General features: G+C 35.5%; 2 protein-coding genes across 15 annotated transcripts in view; both read left to right on the top strand.

Moving 5' to 3' along the window:
* LOC110630852 (cation-chloride cotransporter 1) overlaps window positions 1-20347 on the top strand; it is a 41312-nt gene extending 20965 nt beyond the window's left edge. For 7 of the 14 annotated variants that reach the window (XM_021778464.2, XM_021778465.2, XM_043950348.1 and 4 more), the window contains exons 3-11: window positions 3222-3336; window positions 5659-5759; window positions 5908-5969; window positions 6078-6305; window positions 6457-6571; window positions 7750-7944; window positions 8913-9313; window positions 11884-12045; window positions 18957-20347. In XM_021778464.2, coding sequence (XP_021634156.1) covers window positions 3222-3336; window positions 5659-5759; window positions 5908-5969; window positions 6078-6305; window positions 6457-6571; window positions 7750-7944; window positions 8913-9313; window positions 11884-12045; window positions 18957-20053 — 2476 coding nt within the window. In that variant the 3' untranslated portion in view covers window positions 20054-20347. The remainder of the gene's footprint in view (window positions 1-3221; window positions 3337-5658; window positions 5760-5907; window positions 5970-6077; window positions 6306-6456; window positions 6572-7749; window positions 7945-8912; window positions 9314-11883; window positions 12046-18956) is intronic. The other 7 variants (XM_021778473.2, XM_043950349.1, XM_021778475.2 and 4 more) reach the window with 1 other exon arrangement.
* Window positions 20348-22722: 2375 nt separating this feature from the next.
* Window positions 22723-26210, top strand: LOC110630829 (cationic amino acid transporter 1). Its single transcript, XM_021778429.2, has 3 exons — window positions 22723-22895; window positions 23226-23647; window positions 24705-26210. Exons 2-3 carry the CDS (start codon window positions 23227-23229, stop codon window positions 26051-26053), a joined length of 1770 nt encoding a protein of 589 aa, XP_021634121.1. The 5' UTR covers window positions 22723-22895; window position 23226; the 3' UTR covers window positions 26054-26210.
* The last annotated feature ends 210 nt before the right edge of the window (window positions 26211-26420 follow it).

Here is a 26420-nt window from a genome sequence, read left to right on the forward strand (position 1 = left end):
TATCTTTTTTTATGAAATACTTCATTTTTTCTTTGATTTCTTCAAACATATTGTTGTGCCTAAAAGAGAACAAATAAAGAAGATCGTTTAGTAGCTTGAAACACTAAGGTATTTTCAGCCAATGCCTAAATTGAATGGTTTTGGCACCATCTCATAAAAAAGACAGATGGAATAAAAAGGATAGGTTGGGATATTAATTCTCATTGTTAAGAAGAAGTCGCCACAAACAAGAAATAACATCTTGGACGTCACACCCAAGGAAGGATGACAAGTCAAAAATTATAAAGTCATATCTTGATAAGGCAACATATTTCTATTTGAACTTGGAAAATAAAAACATAAGTTAAAACCTAAACTAAGTAGGAAAGGATTAACAAAAGTCAATATTTTGTCTAATGATGATGGGCACGACAACCAAGTAGATTAGAATTGGGATTTGTAGAGTTCAAATCATACTAGAACTTTCAAAATAAATCAAACACTTCTTCTTTAATTTATGGCACAAAATAAGGAAGAGAGATTTAAGAAAAATATAACTTTTAAAATAACAAAATATGTCCAATTGAGTGGCTAGGTGAAAATCCATATTCATATGGGAGAATTTAGTTGAACTTGAAAAATCACTCATTGAAATAGAAAATAAGTAAACAATTAAATTGGATATGTTAAATGGTCTCAATAAATCGACTACTAACTCCAATTTTTTACTTAATTAATTGATCAACTTGCAATCAAATATTTATTTTGAACTAAAAAATAAGAAAATAATCTAATAAAAAAATATATCAATTCATCTCTCATAGGCGCAAATAGCACAATTTCTTTCCAAAGGATCCTTATTATTCTTAATTTTATTTATTATTATTATTCTTAATGTTATTCTTTATTCTTATTTATATTTATTTATTTATTTATTTTTCATTTCTCATTAAAGTCAATACAAATATGGAAATTTTATTTTTTCAACTAGTACTGATTGATGGAGACATATGTTGACAAAAATGCCAATATGACTCTAACTCATATAAAATATGAAAATCATAAAAAAAAAGAAAAAAAAAACACTCAAAGCAAATGATGGCTGCAATTGACCTAAGAATTTAAGACAATAATGGCTTGAATCTTCTTCACTTGTTCCAATTTCCAACCTTCCAAACATACCATTTAGAATTAGAGTTGAATTTCCCTATTTGGGCTTGGCTTTCTTCACCATAATTAGACCCAATTTCCTTAATCCATTGAAGCCAAAACTCTCACACATCTATGCGTGCACTATCCTGCTTCCACTTCCCACGCTGATAAACGTCATCTTTCCAAGATCCATAATAGATAAAAAGTTCTGTCCCCGCCCCCTGAGGAACACAGATTATAGGCTAGGATCACGTGCCACCCAAATATGAAGAAATAAATGCAGTAATAGAGGATAAAGAAAAGTATAAAAGGACAGCAAAATCCTCCTACAATTACAAAAATTAGTAAAAATTCCTAAGCTAATAGAAAGGCGGCTACATAACCATACATGTATTGAATCTCATAAAGTAGAAGCAAAAAATACAAGAAATTAATATCATAAAGTAGAAAAATACAAAAAAAAAAAAGAAAAACTATCCACGGAAAGATGATATGAAGCCAAATACCAAATCCTAACCCCTAAACTTGTGGCAATAGATGATGATTCTTGAAGATTCTAGCACTATGCTTCAACCAAACCTACCATACTACATTAGAAAAGAAAAAAAGGGGTCAAAGAAATTCAGCTTTCTTTTTGTGTGTAACATATTAGTAAATAAATTTTGATTACATAGGTTCCTTTGAGGTTGGACTTTGGAGTGACATTGAAAAGAAGTGTTAGTGTTAGAGTTCTCTCTTTAACTTAGTTGTCTGAGCTGAAATTCTAACCACCATAAACCCATAAAATGGACATTCATAATGGGGTGGCTTTGTATTTTGGATTGTTGTGGGGTTAGTGTCTGATATTAACATGGCTCCTTTTGGGAGAGTTTAAGTGGAATAACAGGATCATCTATTGGGAAGTCCCCCATATATGCAAATGAGGCTTGTGAGCCATACTGGATTGTAGTGACTGTAACATGCAATGTGGAACATGAGATACTGTTTCCCGCTGGCAGAGAGTGCTAAAAGTACCTGAATGGCACTTTTCTAAGATTTTGAAACTTTTCTACCTAACTAGCTTGATAAGGAGAGTTTTGATTGCCTTTCCTGGCAAGGACCTGAAGATGTGTGTTTGTTTCTCTATTTTCTAACCATGCACAACATTTTTGCTTTCAAAATTATTGTTGCAAACCAATTGGGTAATGTTTGGATGAGTTATTTGGATAGTGTTTTGAAACCTAATCTAGTCTGTCAGACTAGTCTAATTGTTGAATCCCACATCGATTGTGGAAAAGGGTAATGTGCCCCTTATATGGGCCATAGACACTCCTCCCTCTTGAACTAGCTTTTGGGGTGAGTTAGGCCTGACCCAAATTTAATATGGTATCAGAGCCTCCCATCCGATGTTGGGCCTCCTATAAATATGTCACGCACCAGTAAAATTCTGGGTGTGAGGGAGTATATTGAATCCCACATCGGTTGTGAAAAGGGATAATGTGCCCCTTATATGGGCCATAGGCACTCCTCCCCTTGAGCTAGCTTTTGGGGTGAGTTAGACCTGACCCAAATTTAACACTAATTAATTAAACAAGTGACTGACTTGATATATCTCAACCTAAAATTACTTTTAATTTTTCGTATAAAACTTAAGTTATGCATACATCTATATATTTTTTAATTCTTTAACTAAGTTGTAATCTATTCAAACCAATTGAACTGAAGGGACCAATGAATTAGGAATGATTGGCCCTGTATGAAACATATTGTAAGATTCTTATCACTTAACAGAATGCTGGTAGCAATTTATATAGTGTAATTTTACTAATCCACATATTTGTTATAATTATAAAAGTAATAACAAAGCTCTTATGTAGAGCTTCCTATTTGGATTGAAATGGGGTCACTATAGATAGCTGCGATTACTTATTTCATACTCTCTCCCTCTGGACTCCCCATCCCTCATAGCTATTCTGATATTCTACTTTAAAATTTGCTAGTACTTTGTTGTTTATTCTTGGCTGTTTGTACTGATTTAGGCTTGACTTGATGGTTTTTAGTTACTTTCTGGATTCATGTCTCTTCTCTTTCCTGGTTTCTGAAAATTGCAGGATAGTTGGCATGGCTGGCGTAGGTGATTCACTGTTGCTGGTAGCATTTTGTGGTTTATGTACTTTCCTAACGTCAATTTCATTGAGTGCTATTGCAACTAATGGTGCAATGAAGGTGAAGAATTTTGGGAGAGAATTTTGAATTATATTTCTGATAATTTTACAAAGCTAATACATACCTATTTATACAAGAGTAATAAGCCTAACTAGGAAAATTTACAAGAAAGGCAATAAATAATTTCTACAATCAAATCTTTATAATTAAGGCTAAAACAAAACAGATTTGTCAACACTCTCCTCTTAAATTGGTGCATAAATATTAGACATGCTTGCAGACCAAGTTGTGATATAGGAAGTTTTATCTTACAACACTTCTAAGAGACTCTTATAGTCAAGGACTTTCATAAGCATCCTATTAATCAGATAAGCAGCGGAAAGGACAGCCTCTCCCCAGTATGGTTTTGGTAGATTCATAGTATAAACACAACTAGTTTGGTGGATTATTCCATTGGTCTAAAGATAATTTTGAAATCCTTTCTCCATGTATTCTGTCTTATTATCTGTTCTCAGAATTTTTTAACTTTAGCATCAAACTGGGTACAAATCATCTTGTGAAAAGACTTGAAGCATGAAAACACTTTATTTTTTGTTTTCATCAAATTGATCCAAGTTCATATGCTACAACAGTTAATAAAAGTAACAAATTATCTATAACCAGATAAAGAAGTATGTTGTGTGGGACCCCATACATTAGAGTGAATGGTCATAAAAGGAATAATGTTTTTATTATGATTCAAATGATAAGAGTTTCTTGTGTGTGTGGCAAATTCATAAGCATCACAACATTAGGAGTCAAACTCACTTTGCCTAAACAGTTTGGGATATAATCTCTCTAAAAGATATTCTAACCTCATGTACCACTAGATTATTTTTTTATTGACATCTTTATTCATACTTAGAAGAGCTTGATCTGCACCACCACTTAGACTACCATTCAAAACATATAAGCCATCTAGCAGTCTACTAATATCAATCCTCTTTCTAGTTTGTAGATCCTGAAAGATACAATGAGTGAGAAAGAATTTCGCTTTATAATTAAGAGAGTTGGTGAGAGCACTGATAGATAACAAATTAATGGGAAAGCTAGGTACATGAAGAACATATGAAAGGGTGATATTGGGAGTACAATTAGAACATGTGCTAGCTATGGGAGTATATGAGCCATCAGCTATTCGAACATGATTTCTTGATCAAGACAAAGTATTGGAAAGAGCTTCAACCATCTCAAAACAGGGAAAAAGCTACTGTGGGAAACAACCCAAGGAATAAAAGGTGAACCAAGTCACAGGTCTAGGCAGGTTAGAGGTGTGACTTGAAGATGAGTACGCAGGGAAGGATTGTGCCGGAAAATACCACTGAAAAATGTCACATGCGCCGGCGTGTAGGAAAGGCACAAAAGCTTGCGACAGTGTGTGGACGAAGACGGCAACGCCAAGAATAGGCCAGAAAAGGGATGGGCTTCCTCCTGCAGTGGGTCGTGACAACCAACTCCCTTGTTAGCTTCGCCTAGAAGCTTGACCTTAAAAAAAAAAAACTAAGATTCTAATATATGATCTGTAAACCTTAAGGCAATTGATGATGGCAAGACTCTGATGCCATGAAGAATTTTGAGAGAGAATTTTGAATTATATTTCTGATAATTTTACAGAGCTAATGCATTTCTATTTATACAAGAGTAATAAGCCTAACTAGGAAGATTTACAAGAAAGGTAACAAATAATTTTTATAATCAAATCTCTATAACTAAGGCTAAAATCTCTACACTACCAAAGGAAAACAGATCTGTCAACATAAGGTATACTTTTAACTTATTAAATTAAATTGTTTTCTTTTTTAAATTATGTTTGACCAAGCTAGGGTCATACTTGCACCTTCTATATAAAGTAACTATTTTTATGACCTTTCCTAGCACAAGCTTCTTGGCTCTCTGAATTTGTTTTTTGTGAGTGTTAACTTACTGCTGTTCTGAAAGCAAGGTCAATTCACTAAAAAAACAGTGACTTGTGTTTGAAGTATGTAGGATTGATGTTTGTAGCGGTTACCATGTTACTGCTGATATCTCTATGGTGTGGTAGATTTTCTTTTTATCAGCATTTTCTTGGATTAGTCCATTCTTGTTTGAAGTTTTTTTCCTTGATTTTGTGTGTTGGGATTCATTTGCATTTATTATATTCGCCATGTCCAGTGCTTAATATAGTGTGTCGTACTTGTTACTATTTTCCTCTATATCATCTTTCATTAGATGCTTCTAGATAAATATGTACAGTTCAACTGTGCTTGTAGTTCAGTCTGTTCTGAGCCATTTTTTGTTGACTAGGACCGCTAGGTCAATGTTGGAATAAACTCTAAGAAATTTGGTTGATGTATTTAATTCTAGGGTGGGGGGCCATATTATCTCATTGGTCGTGCTCTTGGCCCAGAGGTTGGAGTTAGCATTGGACTGTGTTTCTTCCTTGGGAATGCAGTTGCTGGAGCTCTGTGAGTAGATGTTATGAACTTTTTGATGATGCCACAATGATGGCAGATTTGAGGCTTATGCATGCTGTTATCTTTATAGCTTTATTGAAAGAACTTTGAGCACTTGTGTTAACATTATACTTTCATTTGCTTTTCTTTGTGGTTTTAGTTATGTGTTGGGAGCTGTAGAAACCTTTTTAAAAGCTGTGCCCGCTGCTGGGATATTTAGAGGTAATGGTTAAGAATTTTCTGTAGTAAGTGGTGCTGGTAATTTTTCAGATGTTGGAAGTGAATGTTATGCTAATCCATTTTTCTTTTTTCCCCATGTTTCAAATGTAGAGTCTGTCACAAAAGTTAATGGCCAAGCAACTCCAGAACCTATTGAAAGTCCAAGTTCACACGACCTGCAAATTTATGGGATTGTTGTGACTCTTATCCTTTGTTTCATTGTATTTGGTGGTGTGAAAATGATTAATCGGGTTGCACCTGCTTTCCTTATACCTGTTCTATTCTCCCTGTGCTGCATATTTATTGGGATCTTTTCAGCAAAGAAGAATGATCCAACAAGTGAGTCTTTAATTTTTATGTATATGCTTTCCGTTTCTTATGGGTGTTTTCGCGTGCATTTTTAAAAAATTTTTTCTTAAAAGTCATTCTCCTTTTTATCATTTGGGTGGAGATATAAAACAAATGCTTCCTTTTGCCATGATTGATACAGCTGGAATTACGGGCTTAAGTATGGAAAGCTTCAAAGATAACTGGAGTTCAGATTATCAATTTACCAATGATGCTGGAATACCTGATCCTAAAGGACAGACTTATTGGAATTTCAAGTAAATGTGCTACAATTGTAGATTCTATTAAAGTGGATATCATTAAACTGTCCTGATTGTGATGAGAAGTGGCACTAATTTCATGGGATTATTTCATAAATTCTGTCAGCCTGATGCTTGCTGTTTTTCCACATTGGCTTACATACAAAATATAGCCACCAGAAGATGTTTCTTTGATGAGTCAGCATGTACATAGTGATCTTTTTATTGGATATCTAACTTTTTTGCTTTTCCATAACAAAGAGTAGGAAGTGCATGTCATTGCTAACAAAGAATCAGGGTTTATTTGTGTCATCTTTGGCTGTTGTAAGATAACTGGACTAGGCATTTTTTTAACTCTGATTTAGTTTTATCATAGTGGAGATTTCCTCAAATAAGGTTGTGCATTCCTTTGGTGAATTCCACAATTCATCCCCCTACCCCAATTACACACGCTTGCACGCATGCAACCAAAAAAAAGGAAAAGCAAAATGGGGTGGTGGTGGTGGAAGACTAAGTTATATTTTTATAATTTGGCTGTCCAAGTAATTCATGCATTTGATATTTTCCTTCATGGATTTCCATATGAATTTTGGTGGCATGCAGTGACGTACCATGCCTTTCCCTCCCCCTGAAATTTTAATTTTTAATGAAGAGTAGGTTGAATATGAGTTTATTTTTAATATAATGATATATTTATCTCCCCCTTAAAAAAAAATTTAGGAAGTTGGAGGGTAGGCAGAGATTGTTGTCCCCTTGAGATTTCAATTTTTGATTAGGAGTAGGTTGAATATGATTTTATTTTTAATATACTGTTATATTTAGCTCTCCCTTCAACCTTAAAAAAAATTTAGGAAATTAGATTTTTTTTTACTGGTCTAACTAAATAAAAATTTAATGAGTTTAAATTTAATAAATTAGAATTATATTTTATTAAATCTAATTCTCATTAGATTATAATTAGTTTAGCGTAATTGTATTGAATTTAAACTTTTTAAATGTATATTTTACTCCTACTAAGTGTAGATATTGTATTAGTGAATATTTGGGCCCCTGAATATAAATGCTGCATTAACCCCGCTAGGCGTAAATGTTGCGTCTGTCACTAGACATGACTATGCATTTTCTGAGAAACAGGACTGGCATAAAATCCTTCTCATGCTTTTTGTAACTTCATTTTCTTTTTTCGTCTGTTTCAGTGCATTGGTTGGTTTGTTTTTCCCTGCTGTAACGGGAATTATGGCAGGCTCTAATAGATCAGCCTCACTGAAGGACACGCAGCGGTCAATTCCTGTTGGGACGTTGGCAGCAACTCTTACAACTACTGTATTATACCTGATTTCCGTGTTGTTTTTTGGAGCAATGGCAACCAGAGACAAACTTTTGACAGACAGGTATTTGTATTTGTCTTCTTAATTGGTCCTTTACTTTGAGAACATATTGCACCTTTTTCCCTCCCTTAAACTTTGAATTTCAGTTCCTCTCCCAATTTGTTTCAGATGCATTTGCATTCAACTATTTAACAACTCATGAGGCATATACCTAGCAAAGCACTTATATTTTTATTCTTGCATCATCAAAATTTTTATTTTTACAAATTACCGACGAAGGCATGTCTGCTGGCATATATTGTCACCTAACAAACACACATCACACTATTGTCATTTGTCACCTAGCTTTTCCGTTTGTTTATTGAGAAATTCTTTGCTGCCTTAAGTAGATTTAATATCTTATGAGTTATGCGGCTGGTTGTTTTCACTAGTATGAAGTTAGTAGTTGTGCACCTGCTCATGTTCCAAAGGTAGGATCAGGATGGCTTACTTTGTTGGTCTTCATTTCCTTCTATATTCGTAGGTATGTTTTTTATGATGTCCTTTTTTTTGCATCTTTCCTCCTGATTTGGTTTTTGTTAAATTTGGGCCAGGCCTAACTCACCCCAAAAGCTAACTCTAGAGGGAGGAGTGCCTATAGCCCATATAAGGGGCACATTACCCCTTTTCACAACTGATGTGGGATTCAACGCACCCCCTCACGCCCAGAATTTTTACTGGTGCGTGGCACATTTATGGGGCGCCCAACATCGGATAGGGAGGCTCTGATACCATGTTAAATTTGGGCCAGGTCTAACTTACCCCAAAAGCTAGCTCTAGGGGAGGAGTGCCTATGGCCCATATAAGGGGCACATTACCCCTTTCCACAACCAATGTGGGATTCAACAGTTTTATTGAATTAAAACATTGAAATATGGTTGATCTCTTGGCAAAAAGTTTGTAGAGCATATCTGCCAGTTGAGTTGGTGAAATTGGATTATGTTTTGCATATTAGTTCTCTTTAGTGTTACTGAACTATATCTTTATTGTAGGTTACTTACAGCCACCATTGCTTGGCCATTCCCTGCAATTGTTCATATTGGTATTATTCTTTCAACCTTAGGAGCAGCTCTTCAAAGCCTGACAGGTGCTCCACGCCTACTTGCTGCAATAGCAAATGATGATATTCTGCCAGTTCTCAACAGCTTCAAAGTTGCAGAAGGGAACGAGCCTCATGTTGCTACCCTCTTTACTGCATTTATTTGTGTTGGGTGTGTCATTATTGGGAATCTTGATCTTATCACACCAACTGTAACTATGTTTTTCCTTCTGTGTTATTCTGGAGTGAACTTGTCTTGCTTTCTTCTGGATCTTCTAGATGCTCCCAGTTGGCGTCCACGATGGAAGTTTCACCACTGGAGCGTCTCTCTTCTTGGAGCATCACTTTGTATAGGTACATCCCCTTTTCTTTTCTCCGTCTTTTACTATGCTCTGTTAACACTTAAAAATCAGAAATTTGGTATGCATACTTGCAGAACTTTAGTTCTCCTTCTACCGCTTTTTGTTGCCCAAAATTGACATTGAGCTGCTAGCATAGTTGGATACTCTGCCAGTATTAGTTAGTATCAGTACTTGAGGCTGTTTGAATCTAATATTTATTATATGGATAATGGAAATGAGAATTAGAAAAACTTGCAATTTGTTGAATCCCACGTCGGTTGTGGAAAGGAGTACCGTGCCCCTTATATGGGTTATAGGCACTCATCTCCTTAAACTAGCTTTTGGAGTAAGTTAGGTCTGACCTAAATTTAACATGATATCAGAACTTCCCATCCGATGTTGGTCCTCCTATAAATATGGCAGGCACCAGTAAAATTCTGGGCGTGAAGAGTGTGTTGAATTCCACATTGGTTGTGGAAAGGGGTAACGTGCCTCTTGTATGGGCCATAGACACTCCTCCCCTTGAGCTAGCTTTTGGTATAAGTTAGACCTGACCCAAATTTAATACAATTAATATTTTTTGAGTGGCTTTTGGACATCTGATTTCTACTTCATCCAGTGCATGTTTGATTTGACGACCAAAACTATTTTTCAAGAAAAAAATCACCATTTCAGATGCTGTCGTAAAAGTTGTTTGGAAAAGCTATTTTGTTATTTTAGTATTCCTGTGACTAAAACTTATCAAATTTACTTTTAAATAATTTTTTAATACATTTCAAACTAATATATCTTTAAAAATATTTCTTTTTTTTTTCCAACAGCAACTCTAACAACGATACCATACTTCCTTTTGGATGCATTAAATGAATTGATATTCTGGAACGTTATGCCATTCATGTAGGTCTATCATTCATTCGTTTGTGTGTGTTAAATTTGGATCAGGCCTAACTCACCCCAAAAGCTAATTCAAGTGGAAGGATTGCCTATGGCTCATATAAGGGCACATTACCCCTTTCCACTACTGATGTGGGATTCAACACATCCCTTCACATCCAGAATTTTACTGGTGTGTGACATATTTATGGGAGGCCCAACATCGGATGGGAGGCCCAACATCGGATGGGAGGCCCAACATCGGATGGGAGGCTCTGATACCACGTTAAATTTGGGTCAGGCCTATCTCACCCCAAAAGCTAGCTCAAAGAGGAGAATTGCCTATGGCTCATATAAGGGGGCACATTACCCCTTTCCACAACCGATGTGGGATTCAACAGTGTGCTACCAATGGATTGCTTCAGATGATGTATGTGTTATGCCACTAGTTTCAGATTCAACCCAAAACCTGTTAAACATTGCTTCAGATGATGACTGAGGTGTACATAAACAGGCCATACTAAAACCAAAGGCAATTTCTTAATAACATTTGCAATTCAACCAGCTCATAAGCCTCTTTCCCATGGTTTTAAATAAAGGCCGTTACGTTACGTAAAGGCCGTTATTTATAGGTTTTAGAGCCTGCCGTGGCCGTTAAGGCCTGTAAATAACGGCAGGAAAATTTTGTTACTGTATCGGCCGTTATGGCCGTTATGCAAAGGTAATGGCCGTTATCGGCCGTGATGTAACGGCCATAACGGCCGCTCCTTTCCTTACCAGTAGGAAAGCACCAGCCTTTGTATGCATTATTGAAGGGGGGAAAAAACTTATTTCTCTACTTCTTCTCTTTAGCTTTTTGTCTTTCTTTACTCTTTACTACTTTGTGTCTTCGCCACAACCAGCAAGCCAAGCAGTCCTCCATCCAGCACTCTCTCCACTTCTCCAAAGTCCAAAGTCCAGCTCTAGGCTCCAGCGTTCTTCCATACTTATTTCCAGCCTCCATTTCAACTTTTCAAACCAAAAACTACCATATTTCTCTTAAATTTTTTAATAGCTGTTTATATACTCAAATATCTACTAAAAAACCTACCCTAAACGATCATTTTGGTAATATTAATTGAGGTAAGTTACTATATATAATGTTTAAAATTTATGTATTTTATGTTTATTTGATATATTTGTACTTACTATTAAGTTGTATAACTTAATTTTCATTATATCCTTCAATATATTTTAATTTCATAAACTTTACAATTTTTTTCAAAAAATTTGTGCCGCGACAGGCCGTTACCATTACGTTATGACCGTTACAGGCCTGTTTCCGTTACATGCGGCCGCGACCGCGAACGCGGCCGCGACCGCGATTTGAAACCATGCTCTTTCCTGCTACTTATATTTCAACAAAACACCTCTCTGTTCTTGGTAATGATTTTTGTAAACCTTAGGATACAGAATGTTATTTGTAAATTTTGCACATTTTCTTCTGCATCTAGTAAAGTCATGATATGTGACAACTTCTTCAAGTGGCAGTCATCGTTAAACAAGCACATCATACTGTATATTTTTGCCATGTGAACGTCCCCAAGTTTCTGTGCGACTACATGCTCGTTTGCTTCTATGGATGTGACATTGATATACTAATTTGTACGCATGCAAGTATGGATGTATTTCTTGTATAATGGTACTTACTGTTAACTTTTATTCCTGCAGTCATCATGTTCTTGATCTCTTGGTCATTCACTATTGTATCTCTAGCCCTTGCCAGCCTCATATATTATTATGTGAGCATTAAAGGAAAGGCTGGGGACTGGGGTGATGGCTTCAAGAGTGCATATTTTCAGTTAGCTCTTCGTAGTCTTCGATCACTGGGAGGTATGTATGTTGTCCTAAATGTGTTGCAGCTTAATCTCTCTCTCGTGTGTGTTGGGGGTTGGCTTGTTGGATTGTAGATGCAGAAAGCAGCATTTATTTTGCACCTGCTATAAATTAACGTGTAGTAATTGTTTTGTGTTATTGCATGTCAATTTTGTTCTGTTCTTTACTACTTGTAAATTGTAATCTAAGTACTATCAGTGTTCGTAGTTACTAGATAAGGGAAAATACAACATTATGGACAAACTTATGAAACTTATTTTCTGTAAATTTTCTATTTTGCAATTTAGGGCTTGTAAGAATGCAGCAATGCTTGCTGGTTTTCAGTTGAATTTAGGCTCAGAAAGACAACACAATGAGCTGAAAAGGATGCTATGAACATAATCCAGTAGCTAGTTATACAAGTATTTACAGAGACTTGCCCCTAGGATTAGGAATCCCGATTTAGGAAGATTCCAAACCAATACTTTATCCCATCCCAAGCCTTTACAAGTTCTGCAATCTTTTAAAGGATTACTAGAAATTTCTTGCACAGGCTTGTGCATAGATGTCACACATGCCCAACTTGCAAATTAGGTTATGGCAGATCTTATTGTTGAGCCCTTTAGTGAACACATCCGCAAGTTGTCCAGTAGAAGTCACATGAACTAAGTTCAAGACACCGTCTATTAATTTTTCTTTAATGAAGTGTCGATCAATTTCAATGTGCTTTGTTTGGTCATGTTGAACTGGATTTTGTACTATACTGATGGCAGCTTTGTTATTATAATACAAAATTATCTTGTCTCTCTCGGGCAACCTCAGCTCCTCTAATAACTTTTGCAACCATAAAAATTCACACACCTTGGACCATTGCTCTGTATTCTACTTCAGCACTTGACCGAGCAACAACACTTTATTTTTTGCTCTTCCAAGTGATAAGGTTTCCTCCCACAACTGTGCAGTAGCCAGAAGTGGATTTCTTGTGATCGAGAAATCTTGCCCAATCTGCATTTATAAAAACTTCAACTCGGAGGTCACCATGTTTGGAATAAAGAAGCCCTTTCCCTGGCACAGATTTTAGGTATCTCAAGATGTGAAGTACAACTTGCATATGAGTCTCGCGAGGGTCATGCATGAATTGACTGATTAAGCTAACAGCATAGGCTATATTCGGTCGAGTGTGTGGGAGATAAATCAACCTCCCTACTAATCTCTGGTATCTTCCAATATCCACGGATTCACCAGTTCCTACTTGCATCTTGTGATTACTTCCAATGGGAGATTCTGTTAGTTTACACCCTAACATATCAGTTTCTTCCAAAAAATACAGAATGTACTTTCTTTAGGAGATGAAAATTCCTTTTTTTTTTATCTAGCCACCTCAATACCTAGGAAGTATTACAACTTTCCTAGATCTTTGATTTCAAATTATTTAGCCAACAACCTTTTTAGTTGAGCAATTTTCTCTTTGTAATCACCTGTTACCACTATATCATCAACATACACAATAAGAAGGGTGATCTTACTCTTGTGATGTTTAATAAACAGAGTGTGGTCAATATTACTCTGTTGGCAACCAAAGAACACCATGGCTCTACTAAACTTGTCAAACCAAGCTCTGGGAGATTATTTTAGCTCATACAAAGTCTTTTTTAACTTACACATCTTTCCTTGTGTATTCTCATCAGCAAACCCATGGGAGATCTCCATAAACACTTGTTCTTCTAAATCTCCATGGAGGAAAGCATTTTGCATATCAAACTGCTGTAAGTCCCAGTCCAAATTGGCTGCACAAGATAATAGGACTTCGATTGAGTTCATTTTTGTAATTGAGACAAATGTCTCTTGATAATCCACTCCATAGGTTTGGGTGAATCTTTTAGCAACCAATCTGCCCTTAAACTGTTCAATTGTGCTATTAGTTTTGTGTTTCACTATGAACACCCACTTGCAGCCTACAAATTTCTTCCCAAGTGGGAGAGTGACAAGCTCCCAAGTCTCATTTTTTACCAGTGCTTTCATCTCTTCAATCATTGCTCCCTTCCATTTAGGATATGCAAGAGTTTCCTTCCAATCCTCTAGAATAGACCAGAGGAAATAGATAAGGCAAAGGCTCTGTAGAAGGGATACATGGATTCATAAGAAACAAAATTAGAAAGTGTGTTTAGTACAAGATCTGACCCATTTTCTTTGTACAATAGGTTTATCTAAATCATTGGAGCATTCAAGAATTGTGGGTAATTCACCAGAAGAAGATTCTTGACTCTGAGTAGACTGCATAATGGCTTCTTTTGCCTTATCTGTCCTCGAATACCTCCTCAAATCTAGCTTGTCCAAACGTCCAATTCTCTGTCTCTGATTGGACATCTCACCCTGTCTACTAGAACTCGAACTCTCTAGCTGAACCATATCATTCAGAATCACAGAATTCGGGATCACCTCTTTTTGCTCATTATTCTCCCCCTGAAGAGGTGAGTAGGTGGTACTAAAGTAGGGTTCAGTTTCTCGGAAGGTAACATCCATACTGACAAAGTATTTTATAAATGGAGGGTAATAATACCTATATCCCTTCTATGTCGGAAAATACCCAACAAACACATATTTAAGGTTTTGGGGTCTAACTTTTCCGCCGTTCTAGAATGGACAAAGCAAACACACCTAAATACTTTTGGTGGAACAATGTATGAATTCTTCTCTTGCAGAACCTCTAAAGAACTTTGTAGAAATATAATATTTTGTTTGTTGTATTTCACAATAGAGATTACAATCTATTTATATATGAGAGATGGTATCTAAACAGGAAAGAAAATCGAGTCTATAATTATACAATCTCTAAAATTAAGCAACTGATTCATCTATCAATATTTACTTCCTATATTAACATATTTACTTCCTATAACCTATAACACTCCCCCTCAAGTTGGAGTATAAATGTTAATCATATCCAACTTGTTACATATATAATCAACTTTAGCCATAAGGACAACCAACCCAAAACAATCAAAATAAACAAAGGATCGGAAGAACAATACCCGTGAACAGTACCCTAAGTCTCCAAATGTGACCCTTTATGGATAACCCAAATGAACAGAATCCTACATCTCCAAATGTTACATTTTATGGGTAATCCCGATGAACAAAGCCTTAAATCTCCAAATGTTACCCTTTATGGGTAACCCGATGAACAAAGCCCTAAATCTCCAAATGTTACCCTGGGTAATCCAAATAAACAGAGTTCTAAATCTCCAAATATTACCCTTTATGGGTAACCCAAATGAACAGAGCCCTAAGTCTTCAAATGTTACCCTTTATGGGTAACCCGATAAACAGAGTCTTAGGTCTCCAAATGTTACTCTTTATGGGTAACCCAAATTAACAGAGTCCTAAGTCTTCAAATGTTACTCTTTATGGATAACCCGATGAACAGAGCCCCAAGTCTCCAAATGTTACCATTTATGGGTAATCCAAATGAACAGAGCCCTAAGTCTCCAAATGTTAGACGGAATCCACAAGTTAACAAGTGGACGTCACTCTCTCCCCTGCTAAATTTGCGACGTTCTCGTTGCAACTGAATAGAATACAATTGCTAAACCAAGACCGGACCCTTGGGTATTGTGGTTCGCTAGTACCTTGGGCGGCTCCATCTTGTCTCACACGGATAGCCCTTTTCTCGCAGGCCCACTAGCTCCGCACAATTTGTCTTACCCAGAGTGACTCTGATACCATGTAGAAATATAATATTTTGTTTGTTGTATTTCACAATAGAGATTATAACCTATTTATATATGAGAGACGGTATCTAAACAGAAAGAAAAATCAAATTTATAATTATACAATCCTTAAAATTATTTAACTGACTCATCTATCAATATTTACTTCCTATATTAACATATTTACTTCCTATAACCTATAACAAACTCATAAAGTCAAGGGCCTTGAGGGGCATTCTATTAATCAGATAAGCAGATACAAGAACTGCATCTCCCCAATATGCTTTGGGTAAGTTCATGGTGAACATAAGAGATCAAGCTATCTCCAATAAAAGCCTGTTTTTCCTTTTAACAACGCTATTTTGAGCACTAGTATAATGACAACTTGTCTGATGTACTATCTAATTATTCTCCAAATAAACAGAAAACCTACTATTCATGTATTATCTTCCATTGTCAGTTCTCAAAATTTTCACCTTAAAAATCAAATTGAGTACAAATTATCTTGTGAAAGGATTGAAAACAAAGAAAAAACATTATTTTTAGCTTTAATCAAATAGACCCAAGTCATTCGAGTGCAACCATCAATAAAGGTGACAAACCATCGATTACCAGATAAGGAGATAGTTTGAGTAGGTCCCCCAAGCATCAGAATGCATAGTCATAAAAGGAATTTGGCTTTTATTATGACTCAAAGGATAGAAGGTTCTAGTGTGCTTAGCATACTCACAAGCATCACAAAATAAAGAACCAAACTGAGTTCTAGCAAACAAACTAGGATAAAGTTTTTCTAAGACAAAAAATGATGATGTCTTAACTGCCTGTGCTACTGTATTATTTCCTTATTAACCTCCATATTTTCTCCAAAACAGGCTTGAGATATCGGAGAACTTGGATCATCTTCCAATATGTATAAGCCATCAGTCTACCATTGCCAATCCTCTTCTCTGTGAGAAGATCCTAAATAATACAATGATTAGGAAAGAATTCAATTTTACAGTTAAGAGTATTGGTGATAAAACTGATAGATAAAAGATTGACAGAAAAATGGAAAACATGAAGGACAGATGATAATTTAATATTGGATGCACAAATAATAGAACATGTTCCGGATATGGGAGTAAAAGAGTCATTAGCAATTATGACACTATTTTTGGTTAAAGAAGGAAAATAATTGAGAAAGCCTTTAGAAGAGCCTGTCATGTGTCTATTCGCGTCAGAATCAATAATCTATGTAACTTCCAAGTCTCCTTGGCATGCCTCGGTTTCCCACAATAGTCACAATGCAGGTGATCTTTCTCAGAATTAGGAGATTGCGGTGTACTCAAACTAATAGCCAACTCAGCCTTTTCAACTGGTGCAGTATAAAGCATAGCATGTCGACAACTTTTCTCTAGTTGAACGTGGGCATGGGCATCTTTTAGAGAAGAAAAATGATTTTTTCTCAACATATGGACTCGAATTGGATCATATTCGTTATTCAATCCTGCAAGAAAATCATAGGCTTGCTCCTTTTCAATCATTCTCCAAAATTTAACTACATCTCCAGTTCAGCCTGCCTGGAAGTCCTGATAGTAATCAAGTTCCTGCCATAAGCCACATAACTCAAAATAAAATTGGAAGATAGTCATTTCTTTTTGTTTAGTACCATAGATCTTATTCCGAATATCATAAATTTGGACATCATTCTCAATTTTGGAATAAATTAAGGACAAAGTCTTCTATATTTTTACAGCAATATCAATTAACAAATAGGACTTAGAGATATGAGGTTGCATAGTATTAAGTAACCATGTCATAACAAGACAATTATCCGAGTACCATTGAGGAAAATCTGAATTACTCTCATCCGGTTGCTTCTTATTACCAGTAATATAATCCTGTAGTCCTCTAGCCTTAATAAACAACAAATAAGACCTTGACCAAGCAAGATAATTGGTTTCGTCAAGTTTTATGAAACTAATTTGCAAGGAAAGATTATCAGAGTTAATTAGTAATCGAGACCCTTTTACCTTCTGCCATAGTTAAAACAAATGAACCGTGAAAAAATAGGAGGTACCCAATGCTATACACACAAGAGAGCCCAACCGAATCATCAAAAGGCTAGGTAGCAGCACGGGAAGGCCGAAAAGATGGTCGGAATTGGCCCCAGAGTGATCGAAGTGGCGAAGTAGCATCGAACGATGTCTCACACGTCGGGAAGGGAGGGCGCATGAGCCTCACGTGCGGGATTTTCTAGCGTTGAAGCTGGGCGGTTGTGCCAGCAATGAGAGGTGGAAAGGTTCCTAAATGGAGTAGTACCAAAAAGGTATATCTAGGGTTTTGAAATCCTAAAAGGAAAAATTAAATTTAAACTCTAAAATAAAAAAAAAAACTCTAGTACTATGAAAAATTTTAGACAATTTTAGAGTACTCTTGTATTTCACTCTTTGGTCTTTACAAGTGATTTGCATGACTATTTATACACAAAGAATTATAAATAAACAGGAAACAAATAATCAAATAATAATTAGAGAAATAATTAAGGATTCTAATCAAATCAAATCAAATCATATTCTCAGAATCAGCAAATAAATCAATATCGATTTTAGAAAAGAGGTCATGTGCCCCTTATATGGGTCGTAGGCAATCCTTAGATTTTGGGGTGAGTTACTCTCCCATCCGATGTTGGATCTCCATAAATATGTCACGCATCAATAAAAATTTTGAGCATGAGGGGATGTTGAATTCCACATCGGTTGTGAAAATGTGTAATGTATCCTTATATGGGCCACAGGTACTCCTCCCTTGAGCTAAGTTATAAAAAGGGGTAATGTGTCTAATATGGACCATAGGCACTCCTCTTCTTGAGCTAGCTTAGAAACTTCTCTTCTTGAGCTAGTTTTTGGGGTGAGTTAGATCTGACTCAGATTTAACACAGTATCAGAGCGAAGATGGGGACTCGTCCCCATTGTATGAAGGAAATTATAGCTTAGATATTATAAATGGAAACTCTAATCTGCTGGATACATGTACTATTTGAGATATGAGCTTTATGCTTTGATGTGAAGTTTAATTTGTTGTCTACAGTGGACAACTTGAGTCCAGGAACCTGCTGGTTTGAAAGGTTTATAGCACACCAAGAAGTTCTTCAAATAATTTAACTTTGTCCCCTTTTCATTACACACACACATATACTTACATATTTTTATTGTGGTTCACATGACATTATATTTGCAGCTAACCAAGTCCACCCAAAGAATTGGTATCCGATCCCTCTTATATTCTGCCGGCCATGGGGACAGCTGCCAGAAAATGTACCTTGCCATCCCAAACTTGCTGACTTTGCAAATTGCATGAAAAAAAAGGGTCGTGGGATGTCTATATTTGTATCTATATTAGATGGAGATTACCATGACAATGAGCATGTTGAAGATGCCAAGGCAGCCTACAAGCAACTTAGTGCCTACATTGATTACAAGAATTGTGAAGCTGTTGCAGAGATAGTTGTAGCACCCAATATGTCTGAAGGCTTTCGTGGAATTGTGCAGTCTATGGGCCTTGGAAACCTCAAGCCCAATATCGTGGTGATGAGATATCCAGAAATATGGCGTCGTGAAAACCTAACTGAAATCCCAGCTACATTTGTTACGATAATTAATGACTGCATTATTGCAAACAAAGCAGTTGTCATTGTCAAGGGTCTTGATGAGTGGCCAAACGCGTACCAGAGGCAGTATGGTACCATTGATTTATATTGGATTGTAAGAGATGGTGGTCTAATGCTTCTCCTTTCCCAGCTCCTGCTTGCAAGGGAGAGTTTTGAGAGTTGTAAAATTCAGGTCTTCTGCATTGCAGAGGAGGATTCTGATGCAGAGGAACTTAAAGCTGATGTGAAGAAATTTCTGTATGATCTTCGGATGCAGGCTGAAGTGATTGTTATATCAATGAAATCATGGGACATGCAAGCGGTGGGTGGATCTCAACAAGACGAATCACTTGAAGCATTCACTGCTGCACAGCGGCGGATTGCTAGTTACTTGACTGAGATGAAGTCAACAGCTGAAGGGAAAGGGAGTGCACTGATGGCTGACGGTAAACCTGTGGTTGTGAATGAGCAACAGGTTGAGAAGTTCCTGTACACGACCCTGAAACTGAATTCGACAATATTGAGATACTCAAGGATGGCTGCGGTTGTGCTTGTGAGTTTACCACCACCTCCGGTCAACCACCCAGGCTATTTTTACATGGAATACATGGATCTATTGGTAGAAAATGTGCCGAGGCTGTTGATTGTAAGAGGATACCGTAGAGACGTTGTAACTATATTCACGTAGTCGCCACTGGTTTAGCTTCCATGACTCTCGATGCTGCAATTTTCATTGTTCATATATATATATAGATATATATATCTCTTTTTTCCCTGTTCAATTTTTTGTAGTTTTAAATGTTACATTCATTCTGTTACTCTCATTTGGGCAAAAGCAGCATTTTTCTGTTCAACTTACTAATTGATATAGAAATTTTTGAAATTGTACAGCCCTTGTTGGGATGTACATTTGACTTGTAATACAGAATTCAGGCCAATTTTGAAGCTATGATTCAAGAGGACTTCTTTCATGTTATTTTAATTGAGATTAAAATTCCAAGTGCATTATAGATTTCATTTCTTTAGATAAAAGCATAGATAGCTTATGGAACCATCTATATATAGATAAGTCGAATGCGACTCGAACTTTACTCGACATTTATTATATATATTTTGTTCATTTAGTTAAAATTTTCACTTAAAATCTCAAATTGGTTTATGAAACTAAAGATAATCCACTTGAGACTTGTTATTAATTCAATTTTTTTGACTCCTTCCTTACTTGTAGAAAATTGCAAGGCAAAACTGCCACGAAGTTGTGAATTAACGAGACTGAGAGGGCAACAAATGATAGAAACGAGAAATTAGGGTGAGAATAGCCACAAAAGTTATAGTGATTTTGAGATTATATTGTACTCTATATATATAATAATTAAAATAAATTTAGTTAAAATTTCAATTCTGTAATTATCATTTTAAAATGATTAATTGACTAATACAACAGTGAAACAAAAATGATAAGGTTCTTAAGCTGTTAGGTGTATTGGCCGTTGCAGACTTGAAAGAGATTAAAACAACTTCCAGAAAGCTATCAAAAGAGTACACCCTCTAGACACAACTTCACTTCCACTTAAAGTAAGTTTTAGGCAAGTTCTTGAAACTAAATAAGTTTATAATGATGAGTCGGATGAAGATCGAAGAGGAAGGCTGCAACTTGCAGATAAAATCATTTTACAACAGTACTGACTCAATATTTGACAACTGATAACTAATCCAGTCTGGAGGTAACCTATCTTTCAAACAAAGTTTTGGAACAAGATCAACTATACGATTGGTTTGAGGAGAAATCTAGTAAAAAGAGACTCGATGAATCCTTGAGCTAACACTCAAAGTAGCGGCTACAACTGCTCTAAAATTCTAGAATAATAGTGCACCATGCTCCTTTGCACTTATAAAATAGTTTACGGAGATGTGCATATAGATTTCTTTCCCTTTTTTTTAAGTTCTTTTCTCTCCGCAATTGAATTAAAGTTAATTAATATTTTTATAATAAAATTTAATTACTACTATTATAAAATCTAATAATATTTTCCTTTCATATTTATTTTTCGAATAACTGGCAGAACAAAGGTGTTATTTCCGTTATTGAATTAATGATTTTTTTTTATATTATAATATTGTGCATATTGTCTGTAATTGAACATAATTAAGAAAGAGAGAAAACCATGTTTGTCCATACAGCAGTTCTCACTTCCCAAGTCGGCGCCTTCAATTAGGACCGCTCCCATTTTCAATCTCAAATTCAATTCAACTATCTAATACTTTCACACTAGCAAGTCATTTTCCCAAAAGTTTATCAACTATGGCCCTCTATTTAAAAAAAAAAAAAAAGTTTAAGTCAAATATATATATATATATATAATTTTACTTTAAAAATATTATTTTTGATTAAATTGTTTGGAATAAATTATTATTATTATAAATGAAATTTATTGAATTTTTACATAATTATCATAATTTTTATTTTCTATTCAAATTTTTAAAATTAAAAAGATTTGAATTTTTCTTACAAAGTGAAAATTGAATTAGAGTTCTTATAATTTTTATGTGAATTTATTATTTTAATAATCATTTTTAAAATTATCTAATATATAATTTAATAATCATTATTCTGAAATTTTTAATCAATTATATATTTTTTTTACTAATTTTAAAATTGATTTAAGTAGTAATATTACCATTTATTTTATAATTAAATATAATTATAAATAATTAAAAAATTAATGGTATATGGGAAATGTATAGTCCTATAAAATAATTGGAAGGATATGATGGAATTCTATTACAATTTAGTAAAAAAAATTTCTTAAAATGAAATTTATATAGTAATAATTGTAAAATTTTCAATTAATCAATTTTATTAACCTAAATTAAACATTTAAACTTTATAGCTTTACTCATAAACCATAAATTAAGGTCAAATATTTATGATTAATAAGTGAAATTCTTAATATATTGAAATTACCAAATTTCTTTAAAATTTTAAATTTATATTTAATTGTTTAATCTCCCTCCGAGTGCGGCAGTACTCGCTCGTCACTTCAAACGCACCGTACGATGAACAGCGGAAGAACCGCCCAAACAGCAGTGAAAAACTTTTTTTTTTTTTTTACCAACCATAAACTTAATATATAACCAAATAGAATTTAAAATAAAAAAGGAAAAAATTTATAAAAAAAAAAAAAAGATGTAATATCCTTTATTTAGAAAAATTACAGCTGGTATATTCTAGCTTTAGCACTGTCAGCAGCCGTGTCTTTTTCGACTCTATTTTCGGCTCAACCTTTGCTGTGAGTATACCGGCTACAGCCGGTGGCAGATTCTCCTACCCCCAGTTTGTCTATAAAGATTCTGCATGTGGTTTCATTTACTTCGCGCTTCACGCCCGGCTTGTGAAGGAGGAAGAAAGAAACAGAGAGAAAAGCGCCTCATTCTTCTCATTCAAACTTCCTTCTATCACCGGTCACTGGTGAATTTTCCTGATCCCAGCTAATCTTTCCGGCGGTCCTCAAAGTTCCATTCCCAACCAGGTAGTTTCAGTAATTTAGAATGCTAGCAATAGAGTACTGCACTAAGGATTGATGTCTCGATTTGCTTCTGCTCTATCTGTTTGATTTTATTATTATTACTATAATAATACTGATAGTTTTCATTGATGAGGTCACGTTATGGATCGATTTTATTTGTTTATGGTTTTCTAGTAGAAATTTTAGTTTAAAAATGTGACGCTTTCTGTTTCAAACTTTGAATTTTGTGATTGATTTTTCTTTAGTTACTGTTTGATTGCTGACAAAATTTGCTCAGATTTGTGTACTGCTGTATTTTGACTTAGATTGTTATTCTTTGAAATTGAATATTAGAATGGGAGTTGGTACGGAAGCGAAAGGTGGAGATGAAGGGGTTAGGAGGAGAGGTTGCTCGTGCACAAAGAGCGACTTTCTCCCAGAGGAGTCGTTCCAAAGCATGAGCAACTACTTGCAGGCACTTCGTGAGACTCCAATGAGGTTCAAGGACAGGCTCCTTTCCAGATCAATGGACTCCACCGAGATCAATGATATCAAGGGCCGAAGCGAGCATGAGATGAAAAAGAACTTAAACTGGTGGGACCTAATCTGGTTCGGCATCGGCGCTGTTATCGGCTCTGGAATTTTTGTCCTCACTGGACTCGAGGCAAAGGAGGACGCCGGCCCTGCCGTCGTCTTGTCTTATGTGGTTTCAGGAATCTCTGCCATGCTCTCTGTCTTCTGTTACACCGAGTTCGCCGTGGAAATTCCTGTTGCGGGTAAATCATTTTTACTATTTTGTTTGGCTGTATAATAATTGTCAAATTAAATCTGACGTTGCAATGAATCTCAACCTTGTCAAATGCATATACCCTAAATGGAGGAAAATTATAGAATATAATTGTAGCAGGTAAAATACTATAGCAAGCTAACTGAATAAAAATATATTTGTTAAAAAAGTTTTTTTTTTTTTAAATTTAATTAATTATTTACGTCTTAAAAATTCACTCATCTATTTTTTAATATATATAAATTTATTTTTAGGAATTTTACTAATTTATTATATCATATAGAATTATCGTCTGAATTCATATCGTATCTGGTAGTGTCTTATTTTCCTTTCTTTTGACTTTGCTTTCCCCTGTATCTGAAAACGAAAATTAATTTCGGCTTGAAAGTCAATTATTGCTTGAGATTATGATATAAAAACAGATAGTTTGTTGAAGACTTGCTTAGCTATTACAAATTACAATCCTTCGTAGTTGACCTTGACTTTAGCTGGCACTTGTTCTTATCACAATTACAATTATAGTCCTGGATGACGACAAATTTTTCTTTTTTTTGGTAATATGACTGATCTTTCTTGCCTAAATAGAAAATTCTTAAGTCAGAAAGAGAATAAAAAGATGAATTTAAATAGTTTTTTATTAGGACGTGAACTTTTTTATGAATTTTTTAAATCATGGCAAGTAAGAAAGAGAATTAGGAGATGAATTTAATTATTTTTTTAGGATAATCTAATTAGCTTAATATTTGACAACTGATGAGTATTATTGATTCTAGGAAGGAAAACTAGAGACAAAATAGATGGAATAAAGGCTCAATCCCTTTGTATATTAAACTATTGCTGCTTAATTCCGCAATACTTTCACGTGATCAGAGATTTTTTCTCCTTTTTGTTTCCTTAGTCCAAAATCATCTAGCTCTTAATTATTAGTTGCTTTCTAGCTAGTCCCTTCCCCAGAAAGAGAGAAATAAAAAAATTATCTTAATTAAGTCGTCTCATGAGACATAAACTGGAAGTTTTCTAATATTATAATCCCTCTCTTCCATCAGGTGGTTCATTTGCTTACCTAAGGGTAGAGCTAGGTGATTTCATGGCCTTCATTGGCGCGGGCAACATCCTCCTTGAGTATGTGATTGGTGGTGCTGCTGTGGCCCGGTCATGGACATCCTACTTCGCCACCCTCTGCAACCACAAACCTGATGATTTCCGGATCATAGCCCATAGTCTTCCCGATGATTACGGCCACCTTGATCCCATTGCGGTTGTCGTTGTTTCCATAATTTGTATCCTCGCCGTCATTAGCACCAAGGGATCGTCACGCTTCAATTATATTGCTTCCATTTTCCACATTGTGGTGATTCTATTTATCATTATTGCTGGCCTTGTCAATGCAGACACTAAAAATTATACAGATTTTGTTCCCAACGGTCCTCGGGGAATTTTTAGAGCTTCAGCTGTGCTTTTCTTTGCATACGTTGGATTCGATGCTGTTGCCACAATGGCTGAAGAAACCAAAAATCCTGCTCGAGATATTCCTATTGGTCTCGTGGGCTCAATGACAATAACTACATTGCTCTACTGTTTGCTAGCCGTGACATTGTGCCTTATGGTTCCATACAAGCAAATCGATCCAGATGCTCCATTTTCTGTAGCATTTCAGGCTGTAGGTTGGGATTGGGCTAAATACATTGTGGCTGCAGGCGCATTGAAGGGCATGACTACTGTTTTGCTTGTTTCAGCAGTGGGTCAGGCTCGTTATCTCACACACATTGCTCGTACTCACATGATGCCACCATGGCTAGCTCAGGTCCATCCAAAGACTGGGACTCCGATAAATGCAACAATTGTCATGCTTACTGCTACTGCTATAATTGCCTTCTTTACGAATCTTTCGATTCTATCCAATCTTCTTTCCATCTCCACTTTGTTCATCTTCATGCTTGTGGCCTTGGCACTTCTTGTACGACGTTACTATGTTAGTGGAGTGACAACATCTGCTGATCATACGAAGCTCATCGCGTGCATATTGATGATTCTTGGTGCCTCAATTGCCACTGCTGCTATTTGGGGAGCGGGTGGAGATGGTTGGATAGGTTACGTGATCACCCTACCAATTTGGTTCTTGGCTACTCTGGCACTCCATGTTTTTGTTCCACAAGCAAGGGCTCCAAAATTGTGGGGGGTTCCATTGGTTCCGTGGATACCATCTGCTTCAATTCTTATCAACATTTTCCTTCTGGGATCGATAGATGGGGCGTCATTTGTAAGGTTTGGCATTTGGACTGTCATCTTGTTGATCTACTACTTCATATTTGGCTTACATGCCTCTTATGACACGGCCAAGGAGTTCGCGGAGAATAGAGCTGTGGAAAGCTGGAAAGTGGAAGAAGGTGCATAGTTTGGCTGATGTGTATAGCAATTTCTATAAATGGTATTTCCTTACAATATATATTGTGAATCATGTTTAGCCTCTATGAGAAGTTTCTCTTGTCAATTACTAATATTTTATGGGTAATTTTATTTATGCACTTTTGTCAAATACATCTTTTCTCTTTTAATTTGTGTTGCATATATTCTTTATGTTTGTTCTATACAGTATACACTTTTATATAATGGACAATTGTATATATATGGAAAATTTTACCTACATCTAGCTTATGCTGAATCCAAGATACAAATAAATAAATTTCATTATCTCTTTGTATATTAGGTCCATAGTAAACTGAATTTAGGTAAAAATTGTTTTTGGTAAATAGAAAAAAATA

Source organism: Manihot esculenta, chromosome 14, assembly GCF_001659605.2.
Source record: "Manihot esculenta cultivar AM560-2 chromosome 14, M.esculenta_v8, whole genome shotgun sequence".
Lineage (NCBI taxonomy): Eukaryota > Viridiplantae > Streptophyta > Magnoliopsida > Malpighiales > Euphorbiaceae > Manihot > Manihot esculenta.